Source organism: Desmodus rotundus, chromosome 2 (assembly GCF_022682495.2).
Source record: "Desmodus rotundus isolate HL8 chromosome 2, HLdesRot8A.1, whole genome shotgun sequence".
Lineage (NCBI taxonomy): Eukaryota > Metazoa > Chordata > Mammalia > Chiroptera > Phyllostomidae > Desmodus > Desmodus rotundus.
The window spans coordinates 8,411,996-8,428,810 of NC_071388.1; the positions used below are offsets into that span (position 1 = coordinate 8,411,996).

General features: G+C 52.2%; 1 protein-coding gene across 2 annotated transcripts; it reads right to left on the reverse strand.

Moving 5' to 3' along the window:
• Window positions 1-1,779: 1,779 nt before the first annotated feature.
• On the reverse strand, window positions 1,780-16,714 carry RSPH1 (radial spoke head component 1). Of its 2 annotated transcripts, XM_024559908.3 has the most exons (9): window positions 16,604-16,713; window positions 15,043-15,156; window positions 14,835-14,940; window positions 11,021-11,111; window positions 10,385-10,520; window positions 8,185-8,256; window positions 4,939-5,098; window positions 3,864-4,019; window positions 1,780-1,972 (listed from the first exon to the last, which is right to left on the reverse strand). In XM_024559908.3, the coding sequence occupies exons 1-9, from the start codon at window positions 16,655-16,657 to the stop codon at window positions 1,920-1,922; spliced, it is 942 nt and encodes a 313-aa protein (XP_024415676.2). In that variant the 5' UTR covers window positions 16,658-16,713; the 3' UTR covers window positions 1,780-1,919. The 2 variants fall into 2 exon arrangements, with proteins under 2 accessions (XP_024415676.2, XP_053773381.1); XM_053917406.1 differs by lacking the exon at window positions 15,043-15,156 and having other exon boundaries at window positions 16,604-16,714.
• Window positions 16,715-16,815: the final 101 nt, after the last annotated feature.

Below are 16,815 nucleotides of genomic sequence, written 5' to 3' on the forward strand. Positions count from 1 at the left end.
GTGCTGGGGACAGCACAGACACAGGCTGTGAGGTGCACAGGGGTTCACCGGTGCTCCCCAGCCTGAGGCCCCTCCCAGACCCTGACGGTGTGGTCACATGGTTATGGGGTTGTGTGTACTTTGCAGAAGTGATTGCCGTAACCACCTAAGCCCTCTGTCTCCCATGCAGACCCGTGTCCCTGGTGGTGGGTGGCAGGAGAGCAAGCACGGGCATGTTTAGAGTGCCTCTGAGGGAGCACTGAGTAGGTTGAATTAGGGGCAGACTTAGCGTTTGGGTGGGTGGAATATACATGCATTGCTAGCTGTCCTGTGGTGACGTCCATGGCTAGGTCCCTAACTGCTAGCTGTTCTGGAATAGCTTCCAGAAATACTCCTGACACCCATTTCCTTAACGTAAGATTGTGATGTAGAGGTGAGGAGTCAAGGGTCAAATCTCAGTCCGAACTCGTCCCACTGACGCAGCACCAGAGCCTGCGGAAGCAGAGAAGAAACGAGGGTGGAAGTGCGCAGAGCCAGGGGCCAGTCTGCGGGAACCGGTGGCGGTCCTCAGCCGCATCCCATCGGGGGGCGGTTTCTCACTGACCCCGGTGCAAACAGAGCAGCGGAGGTCAGGAACGGGAGGCTGCAAGGCGCAGTTCTGAGCAGTGGGGTTTAGCTGCACGCCCACAGGAGGCGGAAGGGCCCAGCCCTGCCCAGCTGCGTGACAATGACAGGTCGGGGTGCGAGGCTGTTCCGCGCCCTGACCCCACAGTAGGGCATAAACCACACAAAGATTAGTCCCTGCCGTGCTAATCTCCCTCTAGAAAGGCTACAAAATCGTTGTCAGAAGAGCAGGCGGCCAAAATGGACGCTGGCAGAAAAATAGAAAAAGGAGGAACAGAGAGTTGTATTAGGGAATGAATGAATAGTAATTATCTGATAGTTTTCTAGATGCTGGGCTGTTTGTGAATGTGTCAACTTTTTGGTTTGTTACTTTTTAGAAACTTCTGTCTCCAGTTTAAATAAATGTTTGTTTCAATGTAACTTTATATTCATAATGCTGTATGCTTTTTCTTAAAGAGGCCAGATACTGTGTTCACAGTGTATTGTTCTTAAAGAGGCCCCATGTTTAGGGACATAAAAACCAGAAGTAGGTCACTGCCCGGGGTTGGGCAGGCCAACTACAAAGGACATTTAGGGGGAACTGAAGACACTTGCCCCCTGAGTGACCCTGGGGACAGAAGAAAATGGGGGATGCAGAGCTGGGAGATGGCAGGGGCCTGAACCCATGCTGAGGGGGGTAAGGAGGGGCCAGGATGGGCCGATACTCAAGAACTGTGAGGGGGCCTGGGTGTTAGCCTCCAGCCCACTAGGAGACATGAAGGGTGTACACACAGGCCAGGGCCACTCCTGTGGGCAGCCCTGCCCCTCACCATTGGAAGGGATTCCCATCAGGGAGCCCCGAAATCACACCGACATGCTGAAGCCAGGGGAAGGGCGGGAACGTGCCCTCCAGTGGCAGCTTGCGGGCCTTGCGTGAGGCTGAAGCATATTTATGCTGTGGTTTATGAGAATCACACGGGAATTCTTACTGTCCAGGTGTTTCCCTAGCTCCCTAGGGCAGTCCGAGAGAGGAAAGTCGGTACCCAGTGACTGTACCAGCTCAGCTGTTAGCCCCCACCACGCCTTCCGTGAGGCCCAGTGGCACCCCGCCCTCTGTGCTAGAAGACACCCCTGAAAACCAGGGCAAGATAACCTGGCAACTTCCGCGTAAAGGACTTGAAGCACAGACGATTTCGTCTACAAGGGAGAACGAGGACGTTTATTGCCATCGTAAACAGTCTTCACAAACTAAGTCAGAAAGATCAGTGACTGGGTGGCGTTAGCTCCCCAGGGGACAGGCATTTGCGGGGCACAGCGCCCGCCTGTGGGGCCCCATCTTAGTCTGGAGGATCCGACTGTCTAGATTCATCCTCTTCGAAACTCGCGTTTCCTGGGAAAGAAAGAGGACCGTGAGTATAGTTGCTGTGAAGCTTTTTCCATTTTAAAACTCTTCATTTGCTGGACTGAGTAATTCTCTGTGTGGGGCTGTCCTGTGACCGCAGGGCACTTAGCAGCACCCCCAGCTCCCCTCGAGGGCAGGCCGGCAGCACTGCTAGCTGCCCAGTCACTAATGTCCCCTGCAGGCCAGGCTCCTTCTGCAGGTGACTCTCCTCCTGTCCAAGCTGTTTCAGGAAGCTGAGGTCTCAGGTACCAGCTGGTCCTAATGTCACGGCCTCAATCTAATCTCCACCCACCCGGTTCTCAGATTCCTCGTCCTGAGTATTGCTCACACCTGTCCCCTCCCTTTGCTCCCCCACCATGGCTTCCGGGTAGAAAACGTCCTACTTTTTTCCAAGTGGAGCCCCTGCCCCTGCCTCCTGCCTGGCCCCAGGGCACCCACCCCCACCAGCCCCAGAGGAGCTCCCTGACTAATAGCTCCCTCCCCATGGTGCTCAGAACCAAGTCCAAATGCCGCCTCAAGCTCTCAAGGAAAGGCCATCGGAAAGGGACCCTCCCCTGCTCCCCACCCCGACTCTGCGGTCTGTCTGGGCAGCATTTTCTTCTTGATTGCAAAATTCCTGCCATCTCCAGCAGCCTTAACTCAGTCAGAGGTGCCCCCCCTCTCAGAAATACTTCCTAATGCTGCCCCAGTTGAGTCATGCACCTGTCCTGTACCCAACAGTCACACAGAGGTCACACAGCCGGCACACAGCAGGCACACTGAAGTCACAAGGCATTCCAGTCACTGACGTCCTGTGAGCTTTCTGCCCATTCCATGGGGACTGAGCAAGCACTGTGCCTGCCACCTGACCACAACCGCCTCCTACGAGCATCTCTGTGCTGGTGAGTCTCTGCACAGACATGACACCGGGCACTGTGCCTCTGAGGGGTCGCTCCCCTCTGCATTACGCACATGACAGACAAGCAGTCACAGACCACCAACTGGCAAAGCCAGGTTTCCAGGCCCGGCTTTCAGCCACGAGACCACACAGCGGCACACAGGTCTTGGGTGCATCGCCACAGTACTGGGGGGTGCGTGGCTGACCCAAAGCTATGCGTGTCTAGCACATTTAGATAGAAAACAGCTTTGTGTGATTTAATTATGTCACACATAATTAAATTAATAAATAAAATAATTTAATTAATTATTTCTCAAAAGAAATGGAAATGTATTTGCTCTTCATTCACAGCAGAGACAAACTAAGTTGCAGGGGGCCCCAGGCCCAGGGACCGTCTAGGCCGGGCTGTTGCCAGACCACCGGTGGCCTGTCCACCAAGATAACCCCTTTACATTGGGTGTAGGAAGTTGTTTTGAAAGCAGAGGATCCTCTCTGAGCTGTCTGGCCATGCCCTCAGCACTCAGGGAGAGATTTATAAAGATTCTAGGAACCAGAGGCCCCAAGAAGACTCAAGGTCACATCCTTCTCCCAGGACCTGCAGTGGCAGAAACTTCTAGATTAATGGCTCATTCAAACCCACTTGAAAAGGGCTGGTTCCCACCACTGCCAGCTTCTACGCAGGCTCCTGTGACTCAGCCCTGGTAAAAGTGCAGTAACACACAGCCATGCGGCACATTTCTAACGGGACACTGCAGGCTGGGCCTGCTCTCCTGGTAGAAATGGAGGTTAGCAAAGAGCAGAGAGAGAGAGCAGGCTGGCACCCGCCGTCCCTGCCACAGTGGGAGGATCACAGAGGAACCCAAGAGGCAGCAGCCTTCCCACGGGTCTGACGTGAGCTCATAGAGGACCCCAAGCGACCTGCTCCCAGCCCCACAGCCTGTCCCAGAGTACCCGCCGCCTCACTTACCCCCAGGCCTCCTGTGCCCCCAGAGCTTGGCTCACCTTGGTCTATGTTGTCATAGCGGAAGTCTTCCCGGCCGTACTCGCTGCCCTCCTCCCTGAAGGCATCAGGGTCTTCCTCGCCGGGCCTCACGGATTCATTCTCTCCATCTGAACCATCTGTTAGAGGCTGGGCCTCCTCCACAGGCTCATCCCCACCTGCGACGAAACCAAGTAAAACAGTGTCCAGCGGAGCACAGGCCTGGGTGGTGGTGGCCACTTCCTTGCCTGTGTGGTACCCACCCTCCCTCCTGCTGAGAGCAGCACCCCGCTTCTCCCTCAGGGGACCATCCCTCCCCAGGGTAAGTCACCCAGCTCCAGCCCAGGCCTGGCCAACAGAGCATCCCATCCCCAACCACAGTGACAGGTTTGGGAATGATGACCCTAATCCCAAGGGTTTTGAGGACCATCTTGAAAAAGAGAATGTCTCTGCTCCCCAGGTTTCTTGAGTTGACTGGGGGACAATTTGATAAAGTCAATGAGGATTAGTCTCCATGGGAAGAGAGCAGAGCCAAGGCCTGTGAGAGCAGAGAGTGGAGGCCTGATCCAGCCATGCCTGAAGCTGGACCACCTGACCTCTCCACCTGTGTGAGCCAGTGTGTTAGTGCTAGTTCACTCAGGCCCACTTGGCTCGGCTGTTAATCCCTGGCAATTCTCCAACACCCCAGGCAGTCCCACTACTTCTCAGGAAGACCATCTTGAGGGACATGGGACAGTACAGCCCAGACCCTTCTCCAGGGAAGGGCCTGTCACCCGGCTGCAGTCAGCTGGCCTTCCTGAGGTCATGCCCACAGCCAATCCCTGACCAAGGTGAGGGGATAAATGATCCAAGGGACATTTTAGCTCCAGGGTCTCCCACAGAATCAGCCAAGGTTGTTGAGGGCCTGAGCTGTGGCTTGACCCTGTCCAATCAACCCTGCTGATTACCACCCTTCCAGCCCCAGGGGGCTCAGGTCCCAAAGGTTGTCCCTGATACCCGCCCCCATGCGTCTTCTTCCCAGGAGGCCGGCCTACAGCTGGCCTGCACAGATGCTGTTCTCAGTTCCCCGCCCCCGCCCCCAGACTAGAGGCCCCATACCCTCCACTCCTGGGACCTCCTCCTGGCCAGGGACTTCCACGGACGGCTGCTCCTCAGCGAGGGTCGGCGTCCACAAGGCCAGTTTGGTGATTTTGGTAGCTTTCCATTTTGGAACGGCAGTTACTAATGCCTCCTCCTCCTCTTCCTCTTCCCCTCTTTCCTATTTTAAGTTTGAAAATGTGAATTTGCCAACTGTAAACCTGGTGTGGCACACTTAAAGGAAGAGAGAGAGGACAGGCCTGTCATTGCCATGGAGCATTTGTGCAGCACGATTCGGTGGCCGGAGCAGCTGCCAGCCGCCCGGTACTACGCAGGGCCGAGCGCGGCTCTGGAAGGAGATGGGATGAGAAGCGGGCCTACACTCTCCCTGCAACATCCGGGAAGCCTGGGGGGCTTGCACGCCCCAGCTCTGGGACCATTAAGGCCACCAAGACGACACACACTTTTCAGTGGCTCGGCCACATCTTCCCGCTCTAGGGCTCTTTCTGTAGGATAAAGCTAAACTCATGGTAAACAAGGAACGAACAGCATGCTAAGACGACCTTGCAATGACGTCGGTGAGGAAACACTAAAGCTCTAGTCTCAAGGGTTACGGAGAGAAAATAAAATTCCAGGGCAGCTACTCTCCACCACTCCACCCACGGGAGGAAATCCACGGCAGGTCACAACCTGTGCCACGACGTACAAACCTGAAGCAAAACCCACATGCTTGTCTCTATTACCAACATCTGCTTGAGATTTTCTACTTTATTCCATCTCAGTTTCTTAAATGTCACTCACAACCCACTACACTGACACCAGGACGCAGGAACGGGGTGCAACATGAGCTTTGAAAAACATTGTTCTCGGACTCGCATCAGTGAACTTTTCCGTCAAATCTCTGGGGCCTTGCCAGCCGCCCGGCCTCTGTGGCCACCACCCACGCTTCCGCGGCAGTTTGAAAAAGCCACCGATGATGCGTAAACGAAGAGGCGTGGCCGGGCTCCGATGACACCTTACTTACAGAAACGGTGAGCCAAACCGCGGGCGCTGCTGGTGAGAGTGTGCAATGGTGCCACCACCAGGGAGGACTTTGGGAAGTCCCTCAAAAAGCAAACCCTAGAGTTACCATTCGACCCAGCAATGTCACTCGTAGGCATACACCCGAAAGGGCGGGACAGAGAGACTCAGACAGGTATTTATACACCAGTAGCTGTTACAGCTTTATCCACACCGACCGAGAGGCAGAAACAACCCATGCGCCTGTTAATGGAACAGGATTCAGCCACAAAAAGAAGGAAATTCTGCCACCCGCTGCAACAGGGACACACCTTGAAAACGTTATACTGAGCGCAATAATCCGGACACAAACAAACAAACGCGGTATGATTCCACTGACATGAAATGTCCAGAATGGGCAAACCCATTGGCAGAGAGTGAATCGGAAGTCGCTGGAGTCTGGGGGAGGGGAACAGGGAGGAACTGTTCAGTGGCAAGGGAGTATCGGCGGGGAGATGAGGAGAGTTTCAGAGGTGACGGTGGTGGCGATTGCACAACAGTGTGAATGGACTTAATGCCACCGGGTTGTACACTTAAACTGGTTAACATGATAAAGATTGTGTTGTATGCAATTTACCACAGTTGAAAAAAAATCAAAACACTGCTGCCAGGTTTGGTCCGTGGGCGACACTTCGCCGCCCCTTCTCTAAGGGAATGCACTCCCCTTTTGGGGCCAAAAATGGAAGTTTAGGCTTCTGTGTTTCATCACAACCTGGTCATCCCCCAGAACACAGCAGTGGCCATGGACAAAGGCCCTCGGGTCACGTGCATTCGCTCACGGGTCTGTTCCTGAAGAGGAACCGTGGTGGGGACTTATATCAGTATTTCCCCCCTTAGAGGCCACTGATGTTCTTCCTGCTCTCCTCTCGTCATCCCGAAATACTGACTTCGAGTTTAAATTTTGCCTGGAGAGCCTAAATCTGAAAAACAGGTAATAAGACAAGTTTTGTTTTTATCGCCTCACAGGTTAAAAGAACTGCACCATCGCCAGGAAGACTTACAAAGGCTGGGTTCATTCCTAGTGGCAGTAAGTAAATTCAGCAGACAGGTCCCTTCAGGGGCCAGATGAGAGGTTCCCAACCCCACACGATCCAGCCACAAAGCCCGAGTACTCGGACTTCTCGACTAGCGTACATGTTACACACATAGACAAATGCGCTGAGTTGTGGAACCGCACGGGAGGGTGATATGTCCCTGGTGACTCCTGGAAACCCTCCTCACCCGCAGATCAGGCGCCTGGGAACCAAGACGACACGATGCTCAGGGGCGGCGGCGCCTCATTTTTAGCAACAAAACCAAGCGTTTTGGCCATTTTGTATGTTATAGTTAACTGGGAAAATGACCCTGGCCAGGATTCATGTCAGCTGGAGCAAAGGGGCTGTGAAGCAAAGCGAGGGAAAAAGGCCAAGGGGACAGGTCGTTGAGGTGCTGGTCACAGCAAAGAAGGTGGACAACTACTTGCAGACCTTGAGGAACCCCAGGCCGTCGTGGGGAACAAAGGGGCTGTGGTGGAATGACGCACAGGAAGTAGAACAGCACAGGAGAAGCAACCGGGAAATGAGGGGCCGAGGGCCTGTTTGGGAGGCGGGGTGCCCTAGCTGTGCTGGGAGTGGGGGCGGGGTGGGGGGCTTGCTGGGGATGCCCAAGGTATTTTACTAAAAGGCCTATTACCTGCAGGCCTTGGCCAGACCTAACAGCAGGAGTACAGACACAGACACCCCCCAACACGCCCCCACACCACCCCCACACATATTTGGAAGCCTAATCATGACAATCAGCTGGTTAGTTTTCATGCGAACATGGAATATCAGTTCAGCTTAATATTAATGTTAAGTATTGGAAAGAAACAAAAATTTTACTTGGTGCGAGCCATCTGAACACCCCCGAAACACTGAGTTATTGCGCGAATTCGGTGACATCGTGGTGACAGATCTCAGCTGTCTTTCGGGGACCTAACTGTCCAGAGCCCTCCGGCTGGGTTGGAATCAGCTGGTTCCTCCACAGGAAAACCAGGCCTAGGTCTCAGGACTAACTGTGGAATGATGTCGTTTGGTCCTGGACTAACACCTGCAAGAAGGAGGGGTGAGGGGACACGGAAGTCCCCTGAGAGCTGGCATGGCCCCTCTCCCTGACCGTTGACCGGCTCAGTGTCTCTGAGCAGCTCCCCTGCCTGCCAGTACAGGAAACGAGATATCCTCTGCCACTTACCATGTCTGTGAGCTGATACTCCCCATGCTGCTCGCATCCAATGTCAAACACGTACTTCCCAGGGCCGACGGGCTACGAGCAGAGAGAAGCCAAGGGCACTTCACTCCTGAGAGCCCGCACCCAAGTGAAAGTCCAAAACCTTTAGAAATGTTACCCCATAAAACCTGCCCCCGTCATGCGATCTGGGGACATCCACTATGGACCAGAGAGCGCTTTTATGAATTGACAGCTAACGGAAGTGCAATGTGTAGGGCCTGTTTTGTTTGTTTTTTAAAACTTAACTACATTTTATCTCTTTATAAAAGTAATGTACTTATTACCAAATTTTGCTAAGTGAACAGCCACGGGCAAACTAGATAGAGATGGAACTATTAATAACATTTCCATGTGGTCTCTGTAACCTTGCTTCCGAACACAAAGTTTTTAATTAAAGATCCAATCACAATCGCGTATGGGCACGCTGATTCCTACTGTGTTTTTACTTGAAACATGGCATGACTGCCTTCCCGTATTTAATAGCATTCTTCCCCAGCACCAGCTGTCAGCCTGGTCTTTCATTCCATCGGGGAATTGTCATCTACTTTACTCGTTTCCTAGGCTGATATTTGGTCTGCGGACGCCTTCCTCCGACAAGGACTGCTGCAGGAAACACACTCTGAGTTAAGTGTCTGTGTAGAACTACACTGTTGATGGATGGTTCCCCTGGGTGAAGTTCCGGAGGTGCCATTTCTGGACAACAGTAGGCACAGCGCATGCACCAGAACGAGTCTTCACTAGTTTTCATTCCTGCGACAGCACACGCAGCCTCTTTGTCTTCCAAGCCGCGTTTTCTCCTGGACTAGAACACTTCGTTCTATCTTTACATTTTTGTAATATGTAAAAAAAAATCATTTTAACTCATATCTTTTAAGTTATTCATCAAGTTGAATTTTTTTTCAACATTTTGACCATTTAAATCACATTGATTAATGTCCTTTATATATTAAATGTTGCAAATACCCGAACACCATATATCGTGTAACTCTTAAATTTTTCTTTCTAGTGTTTTCTAATCCATAAGGGGTTGTTTTTATTGGGCAAAGTCTCCTGGGTTTTCCTTTATATTTTTGTTTAGGACATGTCTTTCCTCATTTTAAAGTTAATAAATATTCACCTCCTTTTCTTTGCTCTGATTTTTCTCGTTTACATTTAAATCTTTATTTGGCCTAGAAAGTACCTTTATCTATAAGCTGGAGGACAAACTCTGATGTTAAATTTCTCCCAAATGGTTACCAAGTTTTCCTGGCACCATTTCTTGACTTCTCCCATCATTTCCTTATTAATTTGAAAGGACATCATTACCGAGCGCTAAACCATTATACGCACTTGGATCTGTCTCTAGACTGTCTGCTTCACTGATCTATAAATCTCTGTCCCAGTAAACACCCCACGAGAGGGTTGCTGGGAACCGCATGCACAGCGTGTGGATTTGAGGAGAAGGCGCTGTTGTACAAAGACCAAGAGGAGCATCTGTAATAGGGCATGAACGATGTGTACATACAGACTGAGTGTTCAGAGAGCCTGAGACTACTTCACTCACTTAGTTAAGTGTTCCCTGTGTCCATCTCTAACCCCTTCAATTGGTTCCTCAAACTCTCTCCTCGGGGACAGTGCCTGCCCAGCCCCGGATCGCAGCTGCCACAAATGCCAGGGTGCAGGCTTCTGGGTAGTGGGGCTCTCCCTGTGCCCCACTAGGGCTCAGACAGAAGGGCAAAAGCAGTCACAAAGTTCTCCCCACAGATGATGGGCATGGGTACCCCGACACAGAGGCCTCAGACCCAAAGTCAGGTGTTCCGGGCTGTTCTCCACTCCCACAGCCACCAGGCAAGGAAGGGCTCAAGGTTTTCCTCCCTGGCTCCAACCTCATGTACCCCAGGGGACACAAACTCAAAACCCCCATATGCTCAACAGCAGAAAACATTTAGTTGTCCCCAATAAATAAGGATCTCACATCTGACTCACTGGCCAAGCCTCCCTTCACCCCACTCTGCCCTCTGCGGGTATCAGGATGCTTGGCGGAAAGTACCGCTGCCCCATTTCCCACATTCCAAGGGATGGGAGGGCTTCCCTGAGCTATTAGTATCCCGTTCACACGGTTACACAGGCTGGGGAGGAGGGTACTGCGTATTTCACTGGCAAACATCACTTCCTGCCGACTTACATTTTTGTTGAAGAACCTGCCCTGGAACCTGTGGTTCAGGTGAATGAGCTCAGCCGCGCCCTCCTGCTGTCCGTTGACCCAGGTCCCCACGTACTTGCTGCCAGTCTCCGCATAGACGTAGGTGCCCTGCCCGTTCCTGGTTGAGACAGGGAGCACAGAGCCTTCTGTTCCACAGCAGTGACAAGCCTTCGGTGCATAAGACAGGCATTTAGGGTGGCCTGGGTGGACGCAGGGGCACAAGCATCTGTCTTCTATATCTGCCCCATCAAAGCATGCCTCCTGCTCACTGTGCCCGAGCACGGGGCGGGCATCGCCTGCCGCACAGCAGGAACTTTCCTTCGGGTCAGCTGGGTCTCCTTCGGGAGAGGCAGCACTCCTGGGAGCCAAGGCTCAGCCCCCAGAAGGCTCTTTGTCTCTCGCGCCCCCAGGGCTCTAAGGTGAAGGACCCACGTGCTCCCCCACGAGTGTGCACCTGCCCCATAGTGCATCGTCCAGCAGCCTTGCCTTAAAGCCATGACGGGTTTGAACAGCCTGGCAGAGCTGGTTCGTGGGCTTTCGTCACGATTCCGTTTCTTAGTAAGACATCGTGACAGTCTCATTACATGAATCAACCCACAGCACTAGAGAGAACCGAACCTTTGGTGAGCAAACCAGTCTCCAGTGTAGGTGTCATTATTGACATAGTAGTAGATGCCGTGGCCGTGCCTCAGGTCATCCACCCACTCCCCTGGAAGAGAGGACACAAAAGCAAGTCCTGGTGAGAAGCAGGGAGCCCGGCCTTCACCACCTTCTCTTTCCACTCTGACTCCCCTGTACCCCCTCCCTGCCTGCTGGCCGGAAGGCATGCAGTGGGGGGCTGGCTGAGGGAGGCTGAGCCAGGTGCTCGCTGAACCCTCTCGGCAGGTGGGTGTATGGGGCCATAGCTGACAGCAGGTCGCACAGCTGGCCAGCAGCAAGCGAGGATTCAAACCAGAGTTTGTCCGCCCTGTTGCCAGCGGTCCCAACCCCACACTCCTCTGCCTTGTGTGTGTTCAGTGATCCAGCAGTCCCTTCAACGCTTGACCCTCAGCCACGTGCCAGCATTTCACTCCATTCCCCACCTCGCCACCTTGCTCCAACACACCTTGATAGCCCAGCTGCCCAGGGCAGCCCCACCTGCACGCAGCCTCATGCGAGTGGACACTGCACCTCTGCCAACCGGGCCTCTGGGCGGGCTCCTTCCTCCCCTGGGCGTTCTCTCCCACTCACCTCCGTGCAGGCCCTGCTCGCTTCTTGCTCACTTGATGGGACATATTATAATTGGTAAAGTGATCATAAAATCCTAACACACCTCTACCATCAGGACAACAGCAAACTAGTTAATGAATGTCGTCAGTTAGAAGGTACTGAAGGTATTTCTTCACCGAAAACTCACAGTGTCTTTAAATCTTACAGCTCACATTTGAAAGAACCTTAGTAGAGGTTTCCAAAGTCCACAACTACCCTAGAAACCAACACGGAAGCTGACCTCCAGGGGCGTTCAGCAAGAAAAATATGTCAGTATTTTGCAAAAAATTTTCAAAAATGAAAGAAAAAAATAAATTGCAAAAGGCATTAAGTTTCAAGCCAGACAGGATGAGTAAGCACATTTTTTGTGAAAGTTCCAGTTTCCCTGGCAACTTGGTGGAGACCCTGCCCAGCTGATCACCATCCGCTGATACCAGTTGTCATCATGACTCTCACTGATGACATGCAGTCAACTGCAGACCGAGGAAGGCGGCCGAGAGAGAGGTCACCTCCCGGGGCCGCTCACGGACACCTCCGCGTCAGGCTCCTTCCTCTGAAGTGAATGCCCTTCAACATGTTTATTGCTGTTGCTGTAAATTTAAAATTAACTTTTTGTTTTTAGTCTTTCTACCCCTGATCCCTTGCTCTTTCATCATTCTTGATCATATCAAGAATAAAGTGTTTTTCAACAATGTTTCTTTCCAGGAGGAACCCCTATGGTTGGTGGGTGGGTGGGTGGGTGGTGGCCTGGGCTTCATTTTTCTCTGCTGGAGCACCTGTCAGTTATAAATCTCTCCATCCGCCTTCTCCCCCATGGCTTCCCCCAGCTCTGGTGCTCTGGAGATTAAAGACCATTGAAAAGTAAAGGCCCTTGCAAGGTAAAGGAGAACAAGACACTCTTCCACCATCTAAAGCACAGTTGGTCATTGGTTTGCCCTGCTGGCCCCTCCCCACTCACCCCCGCTGCTGGGTCAGGGAAACACAGAAGTGAAGGGAGCTAGCGTTTCTGGAGACCCACCAGCTAGGGTCTTGCAGTTGCCACCTCATTTCAGGTGTGAAATAACCAAAATAGGGTTTTGCAGATGCAGCGCCCGAAAACCAGAGAGATCGTGCTCATGGCCAAGGTCACAGAGCAGAACTGAAATGCAGGTCGGGGTGTGTTTGGTTGCAGTGTGTCATGCTCTCCTCTCCACCAGCACCCCAGAGCCTGGCACTCACTTCTTCCTCCGGCTCCTGCCATCTGAGAGCTTCCAGAAAAGCCACCTTCGAGACCAACCATCTTCTTCCTGCACAATTTCCTTATCACATGTCGTCCTACGTATTGGCTGCATTTGGCAGGCCACAGGACCAGCATGGAGAGTTAGCCTCCCTTCCTCTCCTCTCCCAACCTCCTAGCCCTCACTGGCCCTCTGTCTCTGGCACCCACTCACCCCTCCAGCCTCACCCCCCAGCCCCTAAGCCTCCCTCCTTCCCTGCCTCTGGTCAAGTTGCCCTCCTACCTCCCAGATCCCTCCTGTCCCAGCGCCGCAGCCTCTGCCCATTCCTGGGCTCCCTAACCGGCTGTGGCTCGGCACCTGGGAGACTGCACCGTGCCCTATGCCTCAGGTGCAGTTTGGCACACTCGATAGCCTGCAGAAACCCATTCTGTGTCCTTTACGATGCCCGTCAGCCAAAGACAGCGAAAAAGTCAGCTATGTGCTCACTTAGGCTTTGTGACTGGAAGGCGGTTCACTGACCGAGATGAAGGTAGTATTGTAGCTTCTGACCTCAGAGAAGGAGCTGAGGAGCCACTGCACCCTGCACACTACAACACCATCCGAAATAAACAAGAATTTACAACTGTTTCCAAAGAAGTTTTACATGTTCGCTAACCACCCTATTAAAATGTTCCGCAATCCATTTTTCTGAGTATCTTTTTTACATATACTTCTATGGTACTATGTTAGCATCTACACTGAAATAAAAAGTGACAACAATGAGATTAGGTTCATAAGGATTTAATAAGAAATAAATTAAACCCTGAGTTAAACTGTTTAAAGTGAATTTAAAAAGCAGCAGGTGTGTCCCTGGAGCAAGCCTTCTAAGACCTACAGGACAGGACAGAAGCTCCATCTCCTGCAGGAAGAGCATATCACTGTCCAACCTGGCCTGGGGTTCTGGCAGGAACTCTGTTTGAGAATTCCTGGGTTCCGGTTTCATCTGGCAACGAGACAGGCAACTCGAGCTTGCACCCTAAGGACATGTCACCTTCATTAAGAAGTGGTGCTTAGAGGTCACACAGGTGCGTGGGCACCCAGCCAGCGTTTACTGAATGCCTCCCCTCCATCAGGGTGATTCTGAGTATTCCACATGCATTAATTCACTGCAGATGGGAAAGCCGAGGCCGGGAGGAATGACATCCCCTGTGGAAGGTCACACCTATCACCACCACAGTTCCCGGGCTGCGGTCACAGATTTTTTGGGAAATCTGATGGAGCTAGACAACTTCCTCCCAGAAAAGAAGCCCAGAATGAAGAATTTTGCAGCTTCTGATGGCTCACACCCACTCCCCACTTATCTCTCTTCCCAGGTTCGGAACTTCCTCTCTCCCTCCTTAGACTGCCGCTGTAGGCACAGCAGGTGGGGCCTGCAGCAGCAGTGAGGTTCTTGGAAATAGGGGAACGAAAATCTTCCTGAGACATAACACTGGCATGTGAAGAATCGTGGCAGAGATCAGAACACCAGTTTAATGATGCAGAATGTCTCTCTGACGAGCAGCCCTCAGGGAAGGCACCACCAGCTCTAAACAAACAGTGTGCTCCTCCGAGGAGGGGTCAACCAGAAATGGAAACAGCAAAAACAACGTCCAAGAGACGAAGGCCACAGGGCATCTGACATCATGGGTGCAACCACCCCCCCTCCCAGCAAAGGTTTGTGCTGGCCCAGCAGCCTCTCTTGCCTTTGTTCCTCAGCACACAGGCTCACAGGAGAGAATGTGCCGCTCACAGGGAGAGTCACATTTCCCACAATTACAAGGTTTTCTGGTTTCTGCATCAACCCTGTGAACACAGGAACACAGTCTGTGTTTGGTGAATGACTGACTAATCTGGAGAACTTTAAGCTTTCTCATTCATCCCCGTATTCACAGACAATTCCCCAAGAAGACCTTTGCAACACAAAAACCTGCTTTGTGAGAATATTTTACCTTCATATTTTGATCCGTCTGGGTATATAAAAGTTCCTTGACCATGCTTTTTGTTTTTAAAATATTCTCCAACATATCGAGCACCATTTTTAAACTTGTAGGTCCCCTGAAACACATTGATTATAGGGTTCATATCAGTCCTGAATTAAATACTCACTAACAGAGTATTAAATATAGAAAACCACCCACTCAAGTCACCGATTCTGACCTGGCCATGTCTTTTCCCGTGTTCGTAGCTCCCCTCGTATACGTCCCCATTGGGCAGCCGGGCTCTCCCGTGGCCATGCCGTTCACCTGCCTCATTTCGTTCCCCTTCATACTCCTGGCAACAGCAACGACAACCACCAATAAAATCAGCACAGTGACCGCTGCCACTCTGTAAGTGCCAACCATGTGCCGCACATTTTATAAATAGTAGTCCATGGAGTCCTCCCAATCCTCAGCCCAGTCTCACAGGGGAGGCAGGTAACCACGCCTGGGCACAGAAAAGCTACCACTCTAGTGGGGCCATTTGAGGAGAGAAATTAGGAAGCTGACTGGGCAGGCGCTGTGGCAGACGCTGAGCCAGTGACTTTTTTTTTAAGTACTCCCCAGAGAAACCAGTAAGGGGGTGGGGAAACGGGTAGGAAAGAGGAGGTCACCAGGCACAGGTGACATCAGTGATGTCCCAGTCTCAGCCTCATCGCGCAGGGGAATCTGGAGTGTAGATCACAGCGTCTTCTCCTGGTTTTTAACACTAGCTGCTGGCTACTGGGGGGAGGTAACTCCCAGGCACTTCTGGCTCACCCAACTGGCCAGGTGGGTCTGGTGGCTCAAGTGCATGGAGGTAAAAACCCTGCGGCAAAGCAGGCAGAAGGTGAGAAATAGATGTACAGAGCTAGTTAAAGGGTCTTGGCAGCCACAGATGGCAGCCACAGACGGCATCTTATCACAGCAGAGGTGCTAGATTTTTCTTTTGAAAGATTTATTTATTTATTTATTTATTTTTAAGATTTTATTTATTTACTCTGAGAGAGAGAGAAAGGGAGGGAGAGACACATCAATGTGCAAGAGATACATGGATCAGCTGTCTCTTGCTTGCCCCTTACTGGGGACCTGGCCCACAACCCAGGCATGTGCCCTGACTGGGAATTGAACTGGCAACCTCTTGGTTCACAGGTTGGCACCCAATCCACTGAGCCACAGCAGCCAGGGTTAGATTTTTCCATTAATTCAAAACTATCTCAATCATGTACCCTGCACACACACACAGAGGCTGACCTCGCTGGTTGTGCATCCCTTACCTCCTCTCTGTTGCCTAAACCAAGGAACAATTCCAACGACCTGGGTCAGTTTCCACAAGAGTGAAGAAATAACATATGATTATAGACCTATATGGTAATATCTTCAGGAAACCTTCGCTGAGGCTGAGACCCCCTCAGCTTTCCTTCATTCACGTGGATCCTGAGGAGCCAAGCTCCACTGCAGCAATATTTATTCAAGAACGCATGGTACCTTGGGAGGGCCCAGTCATCCAAGGAAACTGTCTGGATGGAGGGTAACAGCAGGGAGGAGGATTTGGGCTTTGACTTGGAAATCTTTGCCTTTAATGGGAGGGGGGCATAGGGAGAGGCCAGAGAGAGAAGGCAAGCAGACGTCATAACGTTTTTCCTTTCACCACCAACTTCCAGAACGCAGCGCCCGCAGTGGCTGGCGTGGTCTTCCTCCCTGTTATGCCAACCGGGCCTCCAGGGGTCCGCCCACCACCGTACACCCCGGGAAGCTCTCACCCCAAGATCATTTTCTCCCTCCTCCTCCAACTCCTCCGAGCCCAGGTCCGACATGGTCCCTCCTCAGTCTCGATCCCAGCCGCTGCTGTGTTGTCTCTGGTAAGCACCAGCAGCCCGCACCGCGGCGTCTGCAGTCACCATGGAGACGCATACAGCCCCTCCTACCTCCCTGAGAGGGAGGTGGGATGGGAAGGCTCAAGGAGGAGCCACGA